This window comes from Mobula birostris, chromosome 2, assembly GCF_030028105.1.
Source record: "Mobula birostris isolate sMobBir1 chromosome 2, sMobBir1.hap1, whole genome shotgun sequence".
Lineage (NCBI taxonomy): Eukaryota > Metazoa > Chordata > Chondrichthyes > Myliobatiformes > Myliobatidae > Mobula > Mobula birostris.
In genome coordinates this window covers 182,037,734-182,059,469 of record NC_092371.1, presented here as the reverse complement: position 1 = coordinate 182,059,469, position 21,736 = coordinate 182,037,734, and the positions used below count along the sequence as shown (strand labels likewise).

Genomic DNA, 21,736 nt, shown 5'->3' with positions numbered 1-21,736 from the left:
TTTCTTCAAATTTAATGGAAGGGTTGGAGGTGCCACTTCTAACCTTCTCTAAATTTAAACAAGATATAGTTTGAGAAAACCATTGAAATGTAGTAGGGGGATTGACCTCTTTCCGGTTCAATAAGATAAATTCTCTAGCCATTAATTTTAAAAAAGCAATCATCCGACAGGCTGAAGGAGATAAGTAACTATCTTCCGTCATTGGTAACCCAAAAATTGCAGTAACAGGGTGTGGTTGTAAATTAATCCGCAACACAATAGAAATAATATCAAAGATATCTTTCCAATATTTATGCAAGAAAGGGCAAGACCAAAACATATGAGTCAAGGAAGCCACTTCAGAATGGCACCTATCACAAATTGGGCTTATATGTGAATAGAAACGAGCTCATTTGTCTTTAGACATATGTGCGTTAATGCACCACCTTAAATTGTATCAATGTGTGTTTAGCACATAAAGAGGACATGTTAACTAATTGAAATTTTTTTCCCATTTTTCTATAGGTAAATTAAGTTGTTCTCTCTCCCATTCAATCTTAATTTTATCAGATATATCTGAATTTATTTTCATAATCAAATCATAAATGAATTCTATTAAACCCTTCTTAAGAATTTTTTCCATAATATCAATTGGATGTGAAGTTGGAAATGTGGGTAAATTAGTATTTAAAAAGTTTCTGATTTGTAAACATTGAAAAAGTGAGATATAGGCAAATTGCATTTATTAGATAACTGTTCAAAAGTTCAACAGTTATCAAAAAATAAATCACGAAAGCTTAATATACCCTTCATTTTCCATACTGATAAAGCTTGATCTATAATAGAAGGTTGAAAGAAAAAATTAGACATAATTGGGCTTGATAAAATAAATTGGGTCAAGCCAAAAAATTTACGAAATTGAAACCATATTCGTATTGTATGTTTAATTATTGGATTAAACATTTGTTTCTTTAATTTAGAAAAAAAAGTAAAGAAGTCCCTAAAATAGAAGTCAAAGAAAACCCTTGTATGGATTTACATTCTAGGTTTACCCATTGTGGGCGTAAAGTTATATCCAAATCTTGTGTCCAAAATATTAAATATCCGATATTAATTGCCCAACAGTAAAATCTAAAATTTGGTAAAGCCAAAGCCCCGTCCTTTTTAGACTTCTGTAAATATTTTTTACTTAATCTAGGATTTTTGTTCTGCCATATATATGAAGAGATTTTAGAATTTAAAGTATCAAAAAAGGATTTAGAAGTAAAGATTGTAATGCTTGAAACAAGTATAAAAATTTTGGTAAGAGAATTATCTTAATAGTGTTAATTCGACCAAGCATTGATAGAAACAATGGGGACCATTTAATAAAAATTTGATTCATTTTATCAATTAAAGGTAAAAAATTATGCTTAAATAAATCCTTATGTTTCATTTGGGTCTGAAATAGTTTCATAATGAATAAATGATACTGAAGAATTTATGAAAATAGAAACTCCTTTCACCTTGGCGTTCGGATTTGAATAATATTGTTAATTCCACCAAAACCTAAAAAGACGCTGATTATCCTCTCTCCTCACATGAGTTTCTTGTGCAAAAATAATGTGAGTATTCATTCTGTGGAATACATTTTTTAAAAAATTTCCGTTTAATCAGGTGGTTTAAACCATTTGTATTCCACGAAACAAAGTTAATAATCTTGCGCATATTACTAAAGTTAACCATTTGGTATGTAAAGGGTTAACCAGAGTTCAAACTCATGACTGCGGAAGAGGAAAAAAAAGTTTGAAGAGGAGCTGGAAGTCATGACATTTCGGACATATTTGTAGTTGCAAGTTAGCTCCTTTGAAAAAACTAGACTAAAAATAGAAAGACACCCAACCCCCACCCATAAAGACCCAGAAAAAAGGCAAAGAGAAGCCAAAAAATAATCTAACACTTAATCTAACCCCATCTTTCTAAAAGGCAGCTCAAAAGATATATATTTATATTAAGAACACCCGAAAAAAATTAATCTAAGTAAATGAAAGCTACAATTATTGAAAGCCTAGGACAAAATATCCTCTTATTAGTATTTTTTTAAAAAAACAAGCGTCAGTTAATATTGTTAGTACTTTTCAAATCGAAACAATAAGAAAATGATGCAACAAGATAGAAAAAAGCGTAGGGGAAGAAAGGAATAAGCGCCATCTTGAAATGTAAAGAGACGAAAAGAAATAAATACTTCCCTAAACCTTTCAAAAACAAAATTAAGCACCGAGTCTTCTACTTAATTACCTTCAAAAGCAGAAAAAGTAAGAATAAAAATAGAAATTAAAGAAAAACGGACAGAATCATTAAGAAAGAAAAACTTCAATCAAAGTATATAAAAAAATACCTACACTACAGACCAAGAACCTAACCCCTCAGATTATCAAAGATCCAAATCTGTAAATAGGAACAAAAATGAAAAAAGAAGTAGTAAAATAATTAGATCTTAGGAGGCAAATTCAGATTATCTAGAAATTTTTGAGCTTCGATGGGAAATTTAAAGAGACGGTGGGCGTTATTGGGAAGGACATCTCTCAGACGAGCTAGGTAAAGGAGAGCTGGCTTGAAACATTTTTGAAATAATTCTGAAGACATTAGTTTAAAAGCCATCCGTTCCCTTAAAACTTCAGGACTGAAGTCCCGAACCAAATGAAATCTGAAACTTTGAAATTCAATCATTCCTCTTCTTCGAGCAACTCGTATCAAATGATCCTTGATGTGAACGTAATGAAACTGAATAATAACAACTCTTGGTTTAGAACCTACAGTTGGTTTGGCGAAAGGAATACGGTGGGCCCAGTCAATTAATAGAGGGGTATACAACACTTCCGGTCCAAACACGTCTATTAAGAACTAAGAAAAGAATTTAACCGGATCTCCCTTATCAACGTCTTCGGTAAGTTCGATTATCGGCAAATTCTGTCTCTGGGAGTGATTTTCAAGGTCAATATTCTTGGATTTATAACATCCCAACTTTTGAGATGTCGATGATACATTTTGCTCCAAGGTTTCAATCTTTCGATCCCTGCCGATCAGCTTCATCAAGTTCTGAGATTCTCATTTTTTGTTGTTCAAATTCGCATCTAAACGACCCAAGATTATCTTCAACCGTCTTTAAAACTCCTTCAATCGCTGAAAATCTGTGGTTAAACTTTTCATTTTGACGGTTGAATTTTTCATCTAGAAGATTCGAAATTGTGTCAAAAGTCAATGGGATATCCGTAGATGATTTAGGGTCTCCATTTTTTCTTTCCTTGCTGTCGGAATCTTTGCCGTTTTTAACATCCCTTCATCTGAGAGTTGCCATTTCCAACAACTTAAAATCGAAGTTAAAAAAAAACTGTGTATAAACCCTTTAGTGTAGGTTTAAACAAAATGAATAAGGGTGGTTATGGGATTAAAAAAAAAGTAAAGGGAATGAAGCAAAGTCAAAGTGTACCTTACACTATGAGCGCCTCCTAGAAAATCCCGCTGATCTCTGTCTCAATCTTTTGGCCTAATAATACATGGAATAACAATTGTGCTTTTAGTCCTCAGGAATTAGTTACAAATAAAGAACCTGGCACCAGGAACTGGACACAAATATAACGTGTGAAGATAACTAGATTTAAAATCACATTGCTCCAACTATTTTATTGCCATCTTGAGGTATAGCACATAGGTCAGAGATAACAGTTTTTGCTTTTTTTTTTGCCTGTCATATTCACTGAAGGAAAATAACTTACAATGCTTCATTGTAGTTAATTAGCTTCGCCAAGCTATAGAAAGGATGAGATAGCACTCCCTGGAAAGGGTACAGAGCACATTTATCAGGATGTTGCCTGGGAAGGAGAGGTTGGATTAGCTTGGTCTGTCCTCCTGGAGTGGAGGGCGCTAAGAGGGGAGATAATAGAGGCATATAAAATACTGGGGAGTATCAATGGTGCAAATTGTATGAACATTTTCTGCAGTAGATAAAATGAGAAGACATAAGTTTAGGTCAATGGGGAAAATTTAGAAAGGATGGAGTTCAGAAGATGAGGGTATCTCATTGAAATCTACCGGATATCCAAAGGCCTGGATAGAGTGGACGAAGAGAGGATATGTCCATTAGTAGCAGGGTTTAGGCTCTCAGAATAAAGGCACACACCTTTAAAATTGAGGGCAAGTAATTGTATGTTTTTAAGATAGAACAATAGCTTCCTGATTGCTAAGGAGTTTAAAAGTTATAGGAAAAAGGCAAGAGAATAGGGTTAAAAAATTGACCGTGAGTGAATGGCAGAGCAGAAACAATGTACCAAATTGCCTAATTCTGCTCCTACATCTAATGAACTTATACCTGAGAAAGTGCCTGAAGCTGGTCATTGACAACATCTAATACATGGCTAGATGTTCAGTTGAATAATCTAGGTTGTGGACCAAGTACTGGGATAAATATTGAAGAGTGCCCTCTGGTTAGTGTGGACACGTTGGGTCAAATGGTTTGTTTCAACATGGTCTGATTTTATGACTCTATGACTAATTAGAATGTCTGCAGAACCATTAACAACATGCATTTTATATTAACTATTTATTGTTCAAAATGTGAGAAGTCTAAAACTGACAAGGGGCTATGCAGAATTTGTGAGAAACTGACTTCTAACTTCATGCAGGAAATCTCTTAACATTATGGAATTAATTTTTGTTGGTGGCTCAGCAAGAATAAGACTGTTAGAAAATATTAAGATGATGGAGTCAACATGTTTCAGCTCTTTGCACCACCATTTAACTGGCAAAAGTATAAGAAGACCACCCATTTGGGCCTAATTTATGTAAAGATGTAAACTCTGTTGATGTCATTCATGCTGAAGAACAATTATTTACTTTTCTGGAATCGGACACTAGTAATCCACTCAGTGAAGGGATAGAAGAGGGCCAGGTAAATTTCTTAAATGATGTAGCTTCATTTTGCATCCACATGGTCTTTCAAATCTCCAATAATAATTCTGTCAAGGTCCTTTTGAATTCCCATTTTGACTCTTGCTCACATATCCAAATAATAAACCTATTTATCGTGGATAGGTCTCTATCAGATTATCTGAACAATGACTTGGAGATAAATTAGGCCAAGCTTAACATCAGGGGTTGAGATGTCTGCTTGAGATTCCTTCTGCAACAAAACCCTGCTAAACCCAACATATGCCAGACAAAGTAAACCCAATCAGGATATGCATCTTCAGACAACATTGTCATCAGTGGCATGTCCAGTTGATTGATTCTTGGGACAAAGGATCCTTTGATAAGAAACTGAGTTTATTAAAAACCTCAGAATGTAGAACATAAAAAGTGATCTCATTAAAATGTAAATGACTCTGACAAAGTTTGAGGGAGATAATTGCTGAAAATATGGCCTGTCCATCTGGAGTAAAAATATCATCTTTGATCAATGGTATGCATGCATAACATGCCTTATTTTGAAGAGCTGTATGTTGCAGTTCACCTCTGAAATCAGAAAAGGCTTGTGAGACTATGTATTCTCTGGCAGCAATATCCTCAGTTTAAATAGGAAAGAAGTGTTGTTGATCTTTCATTGAAGTTTGTTATATTGCTGGAGAATAAATTTTTATTGGATCATAAGGACTTTTTTTATTAAGCTTTAACATGCACTAATGAAAAGTGCATTATTGATCCCTCACAATTTTAAATACCTCAATCAGATCACCCCTCAACCTCCACCACTCCTGTGAAAATAAACCCAGCTATACAGTCTCTCCTTACGAGCTTATGCTTCATCCAGGTAACATCTCTTCTGCATTACACCCAGCACAAGCACTACAAGGTGGCTACCAGAACTCACACATACTCCATATGTAAAGTTGTAACATTACACCCCAGTTATAATACTCCATGCCACAACTAAGAAAGACAAGCACATGAGATGACTTCTTCACCATCTTAAGTATCTGTGTTGCCACTTCCAGGGATCTGTGGACTTATGCTCAAAGGTGATTCTGAACCCCCACTGTATAACTAACTCAGTGGCCAATCTAAATGATCACTATCATGAACTTCATCAGCAAGAGTGTTGAGGATTGTGTAACAAAGAGATCAATCTGGGTGTTTTCCAACCAGAAGTCATGAATGAACTAACAGAGCCTGTCCCTGGTGAAGTCCAGGTCTCTGGCAGTCAGGTTAACCTGACCTATACAGGAAATTGGAAACGATTATCAACGGAGGCCAAGAGAAATCATCAAGCCAAAACAAAGTCTCAGGCCAGTTGTCAGCTGTGATATGCTTTGCAGATTCAGATTTATTTATCACATGTACATTGAAACATACAGTGAAATATGTCAACACGAGGAAATCTGCAGATGTTGACATTTTTATTAACAGCCAACACACCCAAGGAAGTGCTGGGACAGATTGCTAGTGTTACCACACATTCCGTTACCAACATAGCATGCCCACAATGTTCAGCAGCGCAACATAACACAACAAAACAGAACATACAAGGAGCGTCAAAGCAACAACAGCCAATTAAGCATGGTTCCTCCCTCCCGCTCACACACATACACAGTCCTCTAACCACAGAACAGGTTGTCTTCTTTAGCCTCCAGCCTCCAGTGGACTTGTAGATTTGCAGACATTGCACCTTAAACTTTCCAGTGGACTTACAGAGATTTACAGTATTGGTGCTCCAGCCAGAGACATTAACTTCTGGACTTCTGATTGACCTTTGGCCTCTGATCTGGACTTCTATTTGACATTTAGATTTTAATCTTCTGTATTGGCTCAGGACTTACTGATGATGCTGAAGGAGAACCCGAAATCCAGTCCTCGATTCTGGACTTGCCAATGATGGGGCCTGAACACTGGAACACGAACTCCAGTCTTGAGATTTGCATACCTAGGGTGTCACTGACCCTCATTCCTCCTGCCCACGTGCAACACTGATCTGGAATTATCCCAGCACATATCTCCACTGGTCTGCATGCCTGACATCTAACCAGGCCCCGTAGCTGACGTTTGAACATAGAAACATAGAAAATAAGTGCAGGAGTAGGCCATTTGGCCCGTCGAGCCTTCACCGCCATTCAGTATGATCATGGCTGATCATCCAACTCAGAACACTGTACCTGCCTTCTCTCCATACCCCCTGATCCCTTTTGCCACAAGGGCCATATCTAACTCCCTCTTAAATATAGCCAATGAACTGGCCTCAACTGTTTCCTGTGGCAGAGAATTCCACAGGTTCACCACTCTCTGTGTGAAGAAATTTTTCCTCATCTCAGTCCTAAAAGGCTTCCCCTTTATCCTCAAACTGTGACCCCTCATTCTGGACTTCCCCAACATCGGGAACAATCTTCCTACATCTTGCCTGTCCAATCCCTTTAGAATTTTATATGTTTCAATAAGATCCCCCCTCAATCTTCTAAATTCTGGAAAGTATAAGCCTAGTCGATCCAGTCTTTCGTCATATGAAAGTCCTGCCATCCCAGGACTCAATCTGGTGAACCTTCTTTGTACTCCTTCTATGGCAAGAATGTCTTTCCTTAGATTAGGGGACCAAAACTGTACACAATACTCCAGGTGTGGTCTCACCAAGGCCTTGTACAACTACAGTAGTACCTCCCTGCTCCTGTACTCAAATCCTCTTGCTATAAGTGCCAGCATACCATTCGCCTTTTTCACCGCCTGCTGTACCTGCATGCCCACTTTCAATGACTGGTGTACAACGACACCCAGGTCTCGTTGCACCTCCCTTTTTCCTAATTGGCCATCATTCAGATAATTATCTGTTTTCCTGTTCTTGCCACCAAAGTGGATGACCTCACATTTATCCACATCTATGAACATATTACAACAAGCTACAAACTGAAGTCAGGCAACATTGCTGACAACAAAGCATTGTTCAGCAATAAGCTCAGAAAGGCAAAGAAACGACACAACCTGTCCCAACCACCTACAATTCACCTGTGCCCAGAGTCACCATTGCAGACATCAGTGCAGACTTCCTGAGAGTGAAGCCCAGGTGGTGCCCCAGACATGTTCTCATGGATCAGCTGGAGGGAGTATCTGCAGCTATTGTCTCCATTAATCCTCACCAGCTTTTATAGATGCACCATGGAATGGCAATATGAATACTGGTCCATACCTCAGGACACCCATGCCACACAAGGACAGTATGTGTACAGCTGTGACCAGCCAAAAACTTCAAACATGAATTTTGTTCTCCAAGAATTCAACCAAACACTTCTGTATGAAATAGAGTAATAATTGACTGTCTTAAAGCAAACAGGTTTGATAAGGACGTTTATCTGCTTCACTTCACTTGGGTGACATAGTGTGGAATTTGAATAGCTAATATCTCCCAGCAACAGCTTCAATCCTCAGCTCTGATCGTGTCTATGTTAACCTTGTATGTTCTCCCTATGATTCCTCCATGTGAGTCATAGGGTCATAGAGCAGGGCCTTCAGCCCTATTTATCCATGCCAACCAAGATGCCCACCTCAGCTGATCCATTTTTCCTGTATTTGCTCCTTATCCCTGGGTGCCATGTACCTGTGCAGAGCTATGGAGTACTACAGGACAGAACCAGGAACGTCAGTTCATCTAGTTCATTCTTCTTCTTTTAAGTCCCTCACCACTGCTGGGGCGTAGGCCACTGACAGGTCCTTCTTCTCCCAGGCATGTGGTCTTTGGGGTTTCTCTTGACATTTCTGTAGCTCAGGATTTTATGGGATAGGGTTGCTAGCCCCATGCCCAACCCATACTTTTGCAGCTGGACTTGGGACCATCCATGGTGGAGTCCATCTAGTTTATGTTGAACCATTATTCTGCCTATTCCCGTTGACCTGCACCCAGACCATAGCCCTCCTGTCCATGAATCTATCCAAACTTCTCTTACATGTCGAAATCAAACCCATATCCACCACTTCTGTTGGACACTCATTCCATATGCTCACAATCTTCTGAATGAAGGTTCTCATGTTCTCCTTAAATATTTCGCCCTTCACCCTTATGACCTTCATTTCTAGTCTCATCCAAACTCAGTGGAAAAAGCCTTGTTGCATTTATTCTATCTATACACCTCATAATTTTGTATACCTCTGTCAAATCTACCCTCATTCTCCTACACTCCAAGGAATAAAGCCCTAACCTGTTTTAACTTTACTTATAACTCAGGTCCTCAAGTTCTGGTGACATTCTTGTAAATTTTCTCTGTACTCTATCAAATTTATTAATAACTTTTCTATAGGTAGTTGACCAGAACTGCACACAACACTCCAAATATGGCCTCACCAATATCTTAAGCAAATTCAACATGACATCACAACTTCTGTATACTCATACTTTGATTTATGAAGTACAATGTGCCCCAAACTCTCTTTATGACACTATCTACCTATAAAACCACTTTTATAGAATTATGGATCTGTATTTCCAGATACTTCTGTTCAACTACATTCCTCAATGCTGTACATTGTGCAAGTCCTACTCTGGCTTGTCCTCCCAAAGTTCAAAACCTCACACGTCTACATTAAATTACATCTGACATTTTTTCAGTCAACTTGTCCAGCTGGTTCAGACCCATTGCAAGCTTTGTTAGCCCTCCTTGCTGTCCATTACACACCAAATCTTGGTGTCATCTGCAAAATTATTTTTCCAGTTTAACACACTATCATCCAAATTGTTGATACAGATGACAGGCGGACAATAACGGATCTAGCGCCAATCCCTATGGCATATCACTAGTCACAGGCCTCCAGTCAGAGAAGCAGCTACTACTCTCTGGCTTCTCCTGCAAAACTAAATTCAAATCCAATTTATTACCTCATCCTGAATGTCAAGCTTCTGACTTTCTTGACCAGTGTCCCATGCAGGACCTTGTCAAAGTCCTTGATAAATTCCATAGGCTGTCCGCTATGCCACCAATTTTGGTGTCATCCACAAATGCCGTCTACATTCTCATCCAAATCACTAATACTGTATATCTGACAGACAACAGTACTGATCCCTATGGTCACCGCAGGTTTCTAATTTGAAAAACAACCTTGCTGTACTTTCCTCCTACATTCTGAAGCCTTGGGTATTGTTAGGTTAATTTGTCACTGTAATTTGATTTGTACTGGTGCGTGGCCAAGTGGTTACGGTGTTCGTCTAGTGATCTGAAGGTCGCTAGATCAAGCCTTGGCTGAGGCAGCGTGTGTGTCCTTGAGCAAGGCACTTAACCACACATTGCTCTGCGACGACACCGGTGCCAAGCTGTATGGGTCCTAATGCCCTTCCCTTGGACAACATCAGTGGCGTGCAGAGGGGAGACTTGCAGCATGGGCAACTGCTGGTCTTCCATACAACCTTGCCCAGGCCTGCGCCCTGGAGACCTTCCAAGGCGCAAATCCATGGTCTCACAAGACTAACGGATGCCTATAACATTTGATTTAGTGTAAGCAAATGGTAGAATTAGGGGAGTTGTTGGGAATATGGAGAAAATAAAATGGGATTAGGTGAAATTAGGAGCAACATGCACAAAGCACTGCAGAATCTCTGCAGGTCATTTAGGAGGAGACCTTTTCTTTAGGACTGAAATGGAAGGGGGAAGATGCCAGAATAAAAACGTGGAGGGAGGGGAAGGAGGCTAGCTGGAAGGTGATTGGTGAGGCCATGTGAAATTAGACTGTGTTTGATGGTTGGCATGGACTTGGTGGGGTAAATGGTCTGTTGCTTTGCTGTATGGTGTAATAATGACTTGTGCAATGGTCACAGGTGCTATGTGAATTGATGGAGCAGAGACTCAGGGGGTTCTTAAATAATTGTTGCATGTAGAGACTTACGGCTACACAGATGAGATACAAGTGCCAATTCTTTCTAGCTGGTTGTCCAAAGGGAAAGTGACAAAGCATTTTATGGCAATAAAATGTATCTATTGCTTCATTAGAACATCTGTGCACAATTAATGTGGCGCAGATCACTTGTTTCATATAGCACCTTAGAATGACCCTGAAGCACAAAAATTGAAAGATACTTGGCAACAGGCTTAGCTATTAGTGTACTATCATGGAATAACTTTCTGGTCTAATTACAGCCTTCATCTAACCTGCTGAAAAACCTAGCTTCTTCTTTGACTCTGCTTTTACATCCGAAAACAAAAGAAAACAAAAGCAGTTGGATGCATTCTTCCTTTGGAGCAATGCAGCATCCCAGCATTCTTTCTTCCTCTTCCCAATAATATAAATATTAATCAACACCTTTGAAGCATGTACTGTTTCAAGCTGTAGCTGGCAAACTGAAAATGAGTAGACTATGCCTAATGAACTAGAGGAGTGAATTATTATAAAGCAGCAATTGAAAATATACCATACATTTCTAGGTTGTTGCTTCATGGCTCTTCATACCCAGCAGGAGGAAGAGACTAGAGTTGGTCAAAGGACTAGAGAATGTTCAGATTTGGAGGAGGATTGCTGGATCAGAACAAACTAAAGAGGGAAGGAACGGTGAAAATTGGATGGATTTGATCACATTATGTGAATTATAAAATTGAGGTGTTGGTAAATCAAGAGTTATTGGAAAAGAACAAGTATAAGTGGCATGATGAATGGATGTCAAATGAAGAGAATTTGGGATGAGAGGATAGAAAATTTGGAAGTCAGCTACCAGGTGACTGGAAGAATAGAACCTAGAAATAATGAAAGCAAAGCTGATTCTTTATTTTCTGCATATTTTGGACTACAAAATGGGTAATATTACAGAAGTAGAATTAGGTAGCATTTGGTATAGAGAGAATGGAGGATAGGTGCTCATCTTTGAGTAAAACAAAATGCCGAAACTGTAAACTGGTTCAGGTTGAGCAAACACAGAGCGACAGGAATTGCTGGATAAGGAAACAAGTCTGTGATTGAGAATGACCTTCTGAAAGTGACCTTCTTAAAGATTTGGACCATCTAAGGCAAGTTTGGTAATCTGAGGCAGAGTGTGGATTGAGTGGAATGGTGGGGACAGGGCCGTGGACTTGTCAACACACATGTGAGTGTTAGGTCATGGTTTTTGATAATGTTGTTGATGTGAATTATGTGGATGATGAATAGAAGGAGATCAGGGATGGATTCTGCCAGAACTTGCAGTCTGAAATATTTTAAAGAGAGCTAGTTAGTAATTTTATGCTTTTTTCATCAAAAGCACATGACAGTCTGTATTATTCTCTTCCCAACTGTAATATTTAACTACCCAGTGATGAATTTTAACATGTCAAGTTTGCAATCTTGGAAGGACAGAACAGGTTAAAATGCTTAATAGAAACAGAACAATATACTGTATTTTATGAAACATAATTTTCTTGCAGAAAATAACAAATAGTGAGAAACTTACAGAGAACTTGCTAATAATAAAAACAAATTTTAGACCCAATTTCACATTCTTGTAATCATTTTTTTTAAAAAAGCATTTTATTGGGCTGCTGCTTCATTAAATGTCAATACCTTTGATGTTGTTGCTGTCCAGTCAGATAAGAAACAGTCACATTTAACTTTTCCTCATATAGCTGCCTACCACATACCATTAAAGAAAACAAAATCTTGTGGGGACTTTATATTCTGTATTTTATAGAAATATAATCATTTAACATCATTGGAAATTACTCTGTCCCATAATGTAACTAAACATCTGTTCACATGTAATATCAGAAATGTTCTAGTTTCACCAGTCTTTGTCTTTCAGAATTACAAACCTTAATTGATCTGTTCCAGTTCGGTATCTTGAGACTCGAGCCATTGACAAAGGGACCGATAAGGCATCGAACCAGCGCTTCTCATATTTTGGTTCATTAGCAGAAGGTGAAGACGGTGATGATGGGGCCTGCATAGAATAAATGAGACACATCAGAAACACAGTTCAATCCAGAAATACTGTAGTGCATTTCAGCAAAATAATTCACATTATTAGTGAATCAATGTCCTAAAATAACATTAATGATTTTTTTCTTAGCCGTCTGAAGATTGGCTACTATAACAAACAATTTAGAACTATGTTCTGACTCATCTTCAAAAAGATATAAGCTTTCATTTTAATATGTCATATAACTCATGTTAGAGGTATATTTATGAGAAGCATAAAAGGGACAGTCAGATTTAATTCCTATTGTAGGGGTAACAAAAGCAAAATTCAAGTTGCAAGGAAGGAGTTAAACTGAGGATTTGAGGAATAAGTTAAGATTAGATTATTGCCATGTACACCTAGGTTGAATGAAATTCCTTGTTTGAATGAAGCCCACAGAGAAATCAGTATACATGGTAAATAATAAATGCAATGATAAATACAAAGATGAACGCAAAACAGCAGGATGGTTTATAGTGAAACAAGTCATGCTCAAGCAACAATAACTGAATAACTACACGTTTCTTTTTACACAGCGAGTGTTGTTGATATTTGGAATTTACTGCCAGAAGAGGCAATGGAGTCAGACACATTTAAGAGACATTTAAACGGGTATTTGAATAGGCAAGTGGCATGATATGAATCTAGTGCATACAAACAGGTTTAGTGAGGAGGGGTTAAAATGTAGGCATAGACAGGGAGACCAAGAAGTCTGTCTCTGTGCTGTAAAAGTCTTTGACTCTATTGTTCATCAACTTGTAGATGGCCATCATAATCCTTAAACTGACTGGTTTAATCCAACTAAGCATATTCAGTTTATGCTTGTCACCTCTTCAGGTGCAATGTTGAAGATATTTAACAACTGAGAAATAAAACAGAAGGAACACCCATTAGGTATGCACTATTAATGGCAATTTTCTTCCTAAAGCACATTCAAAGTTAAGTTCATTGTCATAGGCACAAGTACATGTGTGCACAGGTGCAATGAAACACATATATGTGAAAAGTTATCAGAGTGTATATTCTGTTGCTAAACTATAGTAGGGTCATGTTGGTTAGTTCAAGAATTGAATCACTGAAGAGAAGTTAATGCCCTTGAACATGGTGTTGTGGGACTTCAAGTTTCTATACCTCCTGACTGTTTATAGTAGCAAAAAGATGTTGGGGTCTTTGACGATGGATGCTACCTTCCTGAGGCAATACTGCCTGTAGGCATAACTGATGGTGGGGAGCGATTTGACTGAGCCCAATCAGTAAACAAGAACAAGAGGAGAGCTACATTTTTATCTTTCTCAATATTTTTATTGATATTATGTAAATTACAAGAATACAAATACAAAATCCATAAGGATACAATAATACAAATTACATTATATTTAAATCACAGTAATATGATCACAGTATCCCATATTCTAAAACAATCATGTATAAAAATATGGAATTATGAAATGAAATAGAATAAAATAATTGTATTTTATTTAGAAAAATCTACCCCCACTACAAAAATGAGCTGGTTAGTAAAAAAAAAAGAAAAAAGAAAAATACCTTACCATATGATATTATAATAATAATGGCTCAGATCCATACTTTAATAACAGTTCAAACATTGTGAAAATAATTCAGAAAGGGTCCCCATAACATTAGAAAATCATGTTTAGAATCAGGAATCGAACAACGAATCTTCTCTAGACCAAGGCACATAATGTCAGATAGACATTGAACATGAGTGGGCGGGGCAGCCTCCTTCCACTTGAGCAAGATCGCCCTCCTGGCCATAAGAGACATAAAGGCCAATACCCGCAAGTTAGGTGGCTTCAATATTGTAGCACTATCCTCAACAATACCAAACAAGGCAGTCGAAGGATTGGGCTTAAAACTGACATCGAAGAGTGCAGAAAAAGTTTAAAATACATCTTTCCAGAATTTTTCACGGCTCAGACATGTCCAAAACATATGAATTAGTGTGGCCACTCCATTAGTATATCTTTCACAGTAAGAGGAAATGTCTGCGTAGAAACGGGAAAGCTTGTAGACATATGAACTCTATGTACCACTTTGAATTGTAATAAAGAATGATGAGCACATAATGATGAAGAATTAATCAATTTTAAAATAATCTTCCAGCTCTCATCAGATATAAAAATCTGTAAATCCTTTTCCCAGTCTCCTTTGATTTTATCTAAAGCGGCCATTTTCAGTTCCAACAGTAGACCATAAATGTAAGATATTGAACTGTTATCAAAAGGTTTCAGATTAAAAATTGTATCTATTATATTCTTATCTGGACTTGTAGGAAATGTAAGTAAGGAGACAATGGCAGTGCGATGGCAGCGCGCGCGGCCACTTCGGTGGTGATGTCTGTTATCTGTCAAGTAGGGGACCATGCACAACTCTGATTTGATGGAGACGGACGTGAGAGTACAGGGGAGCATCTGGAAAACTTCTGAAATGCCCACTTCACTGCCGTTGCTACTGTGTGGTAACCGGAATCTCCGGAGCAGAAGGCCCTGAAATCCTCGGCTTTGCGAGGTCGAAGGCGCTCGGCAGAGGATGACGCTCGGGAGGTTGTATCAGAGAGGCTGGTCGGAAGCTCAAAGTTTTCTGACAGCTGGACTCAGTGTCAGCTGTGGTCGGCTGCTTCCAAGGCATCGGCAAGTTGACGGTGCCTGGAGGTTTATGGCACGGAGTTTCTCTCTTTTGTCGCCTGCTATCAGGGACTCGGGAGTCAATCGGCTCGGGGACTTTTGAGACTTTATTTACCGTGCCCATGGTTTGTTCTTCATCAAATTATGGTATGGCTTTGCATTGCTGTAACTATATGTTATAATTATGTGGTTCTGTCAGTGTTAGTCTTTGGTTTGTCCTGTTTTCTGTGATATCACTCTGGAGAAACATTGTATCATTTCTTAATGCATGTATGCATTTCTAAATGACAATAAAAGAGGACTGAGTGTTCTCAAAATCTAATTGAGATCTTAAAAAATCTCTAATCTGTAAGTTTCGAAAAAAGCGAGTGTTGGAAAGGTTAAATTTCGTTGAAAGTTGCACAAAAGAAGAGAGGTTCCCTCCATCAAACAAATTCTGAAATCGTTTAATACCCAATCTATCCCATTCTTTAAAAGGTGAGTCAATTAAAGATGGTTTGAAGAAACAATTAGAGAATATGGGACTTGAGAGAGAGAATCTCAATAAACCAAAACTAAACTGTAACCAAATCCTCAATGTATGTTTAACCACCACATTGTCAATTAGTTTATTTAAAAATAAAGGAAGCGAGGATTCAAGTAAAGAAATAATGGAAAAATTTATAACAGAGTTGACTTCCAAGGAAACCCTTATAGGGCAATTCTCATGGTTAATGTAATATATCCAGAACATAATATTACGTATGTTAACTGCCCAATAATATAACCTAAAATTGGGTAAGGCAAAGCCTCCATTCTGTTTGGTTTTTATGAAAGTGAGCTTTATTTATACAAGGTTTTTTATTCTTCCATATATGGGAAGAAAGAATTGAATCCAAAGAGTCAAAAAAAGATTTAGGAATAAAAACAGGACAGCTTGAAAAAGGTACATAAATTTAGGTAAAATATTCATTTTAATGGAATTGATTCGGCCAATCAGTGATAAAGAGAGAGGCGAACAATTAGAAAGTGTTTTTTTTAACATAATTCAATAAACTTAAAAAAATTTCCTTAAATAAATCTTTATAATTCTTAGTAATTGTTACTCCTAAATACGTAAATTGTTTTCTTAACATTTTAAAAGGAAGGTTAATATCAGGTGGTATTAAATTGTTCAAAGGAAACAGTCCACTCTTCTGTAAATTTAATTTATATCCTGAGAACTGACTAAAATTAGTCAGTAAACGGAACACAAATGGTATGGAGGTGGTAACATCAGATATAAAGAGCAATAAGTCATCAGCACAGAGTGACACTTTATGAATATTACCTCTCCTTAAAATACCAGTGATCTCTTTAGACTCTGGAAAAGCAATTGCTAAGGGTTCTAATACAAAATAAAAAAGCAGAGGACTGAAAGAGCACCCTTGTCTATTTCCACGTTGGAGTTTAAAGAGTTTAGAATTCTGAAAATTAGTAAGAACTCGAGCGGAGGGAGATAAATAAAGTAATTTAATCCAATGAATAAAATTAGGTCCAAAATTAAATTTTTCTAAGGATGTAAGTAGAAAGTTCTATTCAACTCTGTCAAAAGCCTTCTCTGCATCCAAAGATATCACACATTCCGATATTTCCTTAGATGGAGAGTACATAATATTTAACAAATGCCGTATATTAAGATGGAAATAGCGATTTTTAATAAATCCTGTCTGATCATCTGAAACTATAGAAGATACAATATTTTCAAGTCTGTGCGCCAACATTTTAGTATCAAAATTGAGTAAAGAGATAGGTCTATACGAAGAACATTCAGTTCTTTTTGAGAATGAACAAAATGGAAGCCTCGTAAAAAGACTGTGGTAGTCTTCCTACCTTAAAGGAATCAGTAAGGGTAGAACTTAAGTGTGGTATAAGTAAGAAGATAAAAACCTTATAAAACTCTCCACAGAATCCATCAGGTCCTGGATATTTCCCAGAGTGCAATTCTCGAATAGCCTGAGCAATTTCCTCCTGGGAAATAGGTTGATCCAATTGCCTACGATCCTCTAACGAAAGATTAGTAATATTTAATTGATCTAAAAAATTATTCATTGCAATATTATCACTAGCAGAGTCAGAACTATACAAATTAGAATAAAATTCCCTAAAAGTGTCATTAATTTCAAGATGGTCGTTGTCATGTCCCCATTAATTTTATGCATTTCTTTAATTTGCCGTTTGGCTGAAAGTGACTTCAATTGATTAGCCAGTAGCTTACCAGTTTTATCTCCATGAATATAAAATTGACTTGTATCTTTTAAAAGTTGGCTTTCAATTGGATATGTTAAAAGAGGATCATATTTAGTTTTAGTTTCAATACGTCTCTTATACATTTCAGGATCAGGTACCAAAGCATACTTATGGTCCAGTTGTTTTAACTGATTGGCTAATTAATTTCTCTCTTTGTTAGCTTTTCTAATGGTGTTTACAGTACAAGAAATAACTTGACGCTGGATGTATGCTTTTGAAGTATCCCATATAATCCGGTTAGACGTCTCTTCCAACATATTTTCTTCAAAAAAAAAGAGTAATTTGATTTTCCATAAATTTTTAAAAATCCTCATCGGATAACAGAGTTAAATTAAATTGCCAAAATCTACTCATGGGGATAGGACCAGGAAGATTTAAAAATTGAAGTACAGGAGAGCGGTCAGAAATAGCAATCTCTTTATATTCAATCGATCGTACTAGTGGAATCATTTGACTATCAATTAAAAAAATAGTCAATCCTGGTATAAGAACGATGGACATGAGAGAAAAATGAATACTCCCCATCCATCGGATGAAGAAAACACCAAGCATCAACTATACCACATTTAGTTAGAAAGGACTGGATAAACAAAGTTGATTTATTAAGTGGGCTGGTTTAATAGATGAGCGATCTAGTACTGGATCTAACCAGCAGTTAAAATCTCCTCCCATCACAAAGGAGTAAGTATGCAGATCTGGCAAAAATGAAAATAGACATTCAAAAAATCCTGGATCATCTATGTTAGGAGCATATACATTAGCAAAAACAATCAATTTACTGTCTAAACTCCCTGATACAATAACAAATCGGCCACTGGGGTTCAAAACAACTTTATGCTGAATAAGGTAATTTGTATTAACTACAAAAATCAAAACTCCATGTGATCTTGCGTTAAGCAAAGAATGGAATTGCATACCCTTCCACCGAGTAAAAAAACGTAAGCTATGACAGCTGCATATGCGCATTTCTTGTAAGAAAATAATGGGTGCTTTTAATTTTTTAACATAAGCAAACACTTTGTTACTTTTAATGGGGTGATTCAGCCCTTTCACATTCAAACTAAATAAGTTAATATTTCAAGCCATTTTAAATACCAATCAACATGTAATTAAAAGATCTGGCCATAAGTTATTAAAACTAGAAAGCAAGCCATAAAGTAAGATATTCAAACAATTATATATTCAATCCAACATAGCTCCCAGAGAAAAATGGGCCCTGCCTCCTCCTCCACCCAAAGTGAAAAAGCTGACCAATAGACAGTCAGCGAGCTAAGAACTAAGTACCCACCCCAAAAAATCCTGTTGACAGAAAAAACTCCAGTCCTGCAAAGTCATTATGTCCCTACCAAGACACAACATAAAAAGAAAAAATATCTCAGTATTCGAAAATATGAAAGGATCAGTTTAAACAAATTCGAAGAAAGCTGTATTAAAATGAAGCCTCAAAAAGGGATAAAATAATCAAAAAAAATAACAAATGACAATATATGAACAGCCAAAATGTAAGCTTAATGAAACCTTATTTCAAATTCATATTAACAGAAGAAAACCTTGATCAAATAAGAAATATAACGGTTTTAGATTTCATCCTTCAGAAAGTGTTTTGCATCTTCAACCGACTTTATTCTTTTTTACAATCCTTTGTTCAAAACAATACTCAGATGGGTGGGGAACCGAAGGGATGGTTTGTATCCTTTTTTGTAAAATTCCGACATAACTTCTTTATATTTCATGCGATCAGCCATAACTTCAGGCGAATAATCTTCTACAAATCTAACCTTGTAATTTTGAAAATCGATCATTCTTTGTTGATGGGTATGGTGAATTAAAAGGTCCTTAATATGAAATACATGAAAGGTTAGTATGACTGATCTGGGTTTCGCCACCAAGGACAATGGCTTCAAAGTCAGAGAATGACAAGCTCGATCGAGCTTTGGCTTGGAAGTGAATAAAGCAGGGAAAAGCTGTTTCAGAAAGTTTGCAAAAAACTTCGTAGGGTCAGTGCCTTCGATTGATTCTTCAAGACCCAGAATTCGCAAGTTATTTCTCCTGTTTCTATTTTTGAGACCGATGATCCTTTTCAGCATTTTATCGTTGGATAAAGATAACTGTTTGCGGAGTTTAATTGTATCCTCAACATCCTCTTCAAGTGCTATCGGCTTCGTAGTATTTTCCTGGATTCGGTTCTCATGCTCAGATAGAGTTGGTTGAATTGTATCCAATTTACTGTTAAGTCATTGAAACTCCTCAGAAAATTCCGAATTTTGCCATTTAAGGAAGTCACTGATTGAATCCAAAGTGGCTGGGGATTCATCTTCTGTTTCTCTTTCTTTTGTAGATGCTTTGGTTCTTTTCCCAGCCATAGTAAAGTAGTATTAAAGTATTATAATAAGGTTTCAAAAAAAAAGACTAGTAGGAGACAGTTAAGTAAGTAGGGTAGGAGCAATCGAAAAACAATGCTACTCCATCAGCTGCCAACAGGGCACTCTATATTTTTACATAGGTTCACGCTCAAGATTGAAAAGGCAGTGCTTTGCGACAGTTTTTCCAGATTTGACTGAGCCCAGTCATTGAGTGGGAACAAGAGAAGAGAGCTATGTTTTCACTTAGGTTCACATTCATGATCAAAAAGGCAGCGCTTTGCGACAGTTCTTCAGATTTAGCTGAGCACTATCAGTGAGCGGGATTCATTATAAAGATGATTTAAAAGCAAGGCAGTGTCGAGTAGAACAGCCATTGTTGGAGAGCTCATTATGAGAGGACCAGTGTTAGAGTGGCTTTGGGTCATCAGGCTTTGACTCATTAGATTTGGACAAGGTAGATATTTGGTAGGTTTCTTTTTCTTCTTTATCCTTCATTATTCACCTGTTAGTATAGTGGGAATAGCTCCAGGAGTAGTGTTTTGTTCTTTGTGTAGGATATGGGAATTCTGGGAGACCTCCAGCCTCCTGAATAATCACATCTACACAAGGTTCACCAAGCTGCAGCCCCTCAGAGAACATGTTGAGGGATTGGGGCTGCAGCTTGATGACTCATACAGGAGACTGAGGTACAAGGAGGCAGTCACCCCTCGGCCCTAGGTGTAGGAGGTAGGTAACTGGGTGACTGTCAGGAGGAGGAAAGGAAATGGGCAGCCAGTGCAAAGTACCCCTTTGCCACCCTTAAAAAATAAGGAAACTACTTTGGATACTGTTGAGGGGGATAACCTACCGGGGGGGGGGGCGGTGAGCTGCAACAACCAGGTTTTTGGCACTGAGTCTGCCACTGTGGCACAGAAGAGAAGAGAGGTGAAGAGACCTGCAGTGATGATAGGAGATTCCATGGTCAGAGGAATAGAGACTAGATTCTATGGGCCCAGAAGAGACACCCAGATGGTCTATTGCCTCTTAGGTGGCCAGGGCCATGCACATTTTAGATCGGGTCTACGACATTCTAAGGCAGGGAGGTGAGTAGCCAGAAGTTTTGGTACTAATTGGCACCAATGATGTAGATATGGAAGGTGAGGAGGTCCTGAAAAAAGATTTTAGGGAGCTAGGTAGAAAGCCGAGAAACAGGACTTCCAGGGTAGCAATCTCTGAATTGCTCCTTGTGTAATATGTCAGTCAGGGCAATAATAGGATGATTTAGCAGATGAATGCATGGCTGAGGAGGTGATGCAGGCAGCAGGGTTTCAAAGTTATGGAGGATTGGGATTTCTTCTGGGAAAGGTTTGACCTGTACAAAAAGGAATGGGTTACACTTAAGTCCAAGGGGAAACAATACCCTTGCAGGAAGGTTTGCTAGAGCTGTTTGGGAGGGTTGAAACTAATCTGGCATTGAGTTGGGAACCAGAGTAAAAGGGCTGAGTGTTAATTGGTTTACAAACAGATGCAATGTGTAGCGAGACTGTTAGCAAGGAAAGGCTGATGATCGGACAAAATTGCAGTTAACGGGATGAGTTGTAATGTAAACGGCGGACAAAATTGTAAAGGATGAAAACAGGACT

General features: G+C 37.6%; 1 protein-coding gene across 1 annotated transcript in view; it reads right to left on the bottom strand.

The window, feature by feature from the left end:
• Positions 1-21,736, bottom strand: part of sntg2 (syntrophin, gamma 2) — a 292,569-nt gene that overhangs the window by 110,694 nt on the left and 160,139 nt on the right. Inside the window, exon 10 of the mRNA XM_072280480.1 lies at positions 12,693-12,820. Coding sequence (XP_072136581.1) covers positions 12,693-12,820 — 128 coding nt within the window. The remainder of the gene's footprint in view (positions 1-12,692; positions 12,821-21,736) is intronic.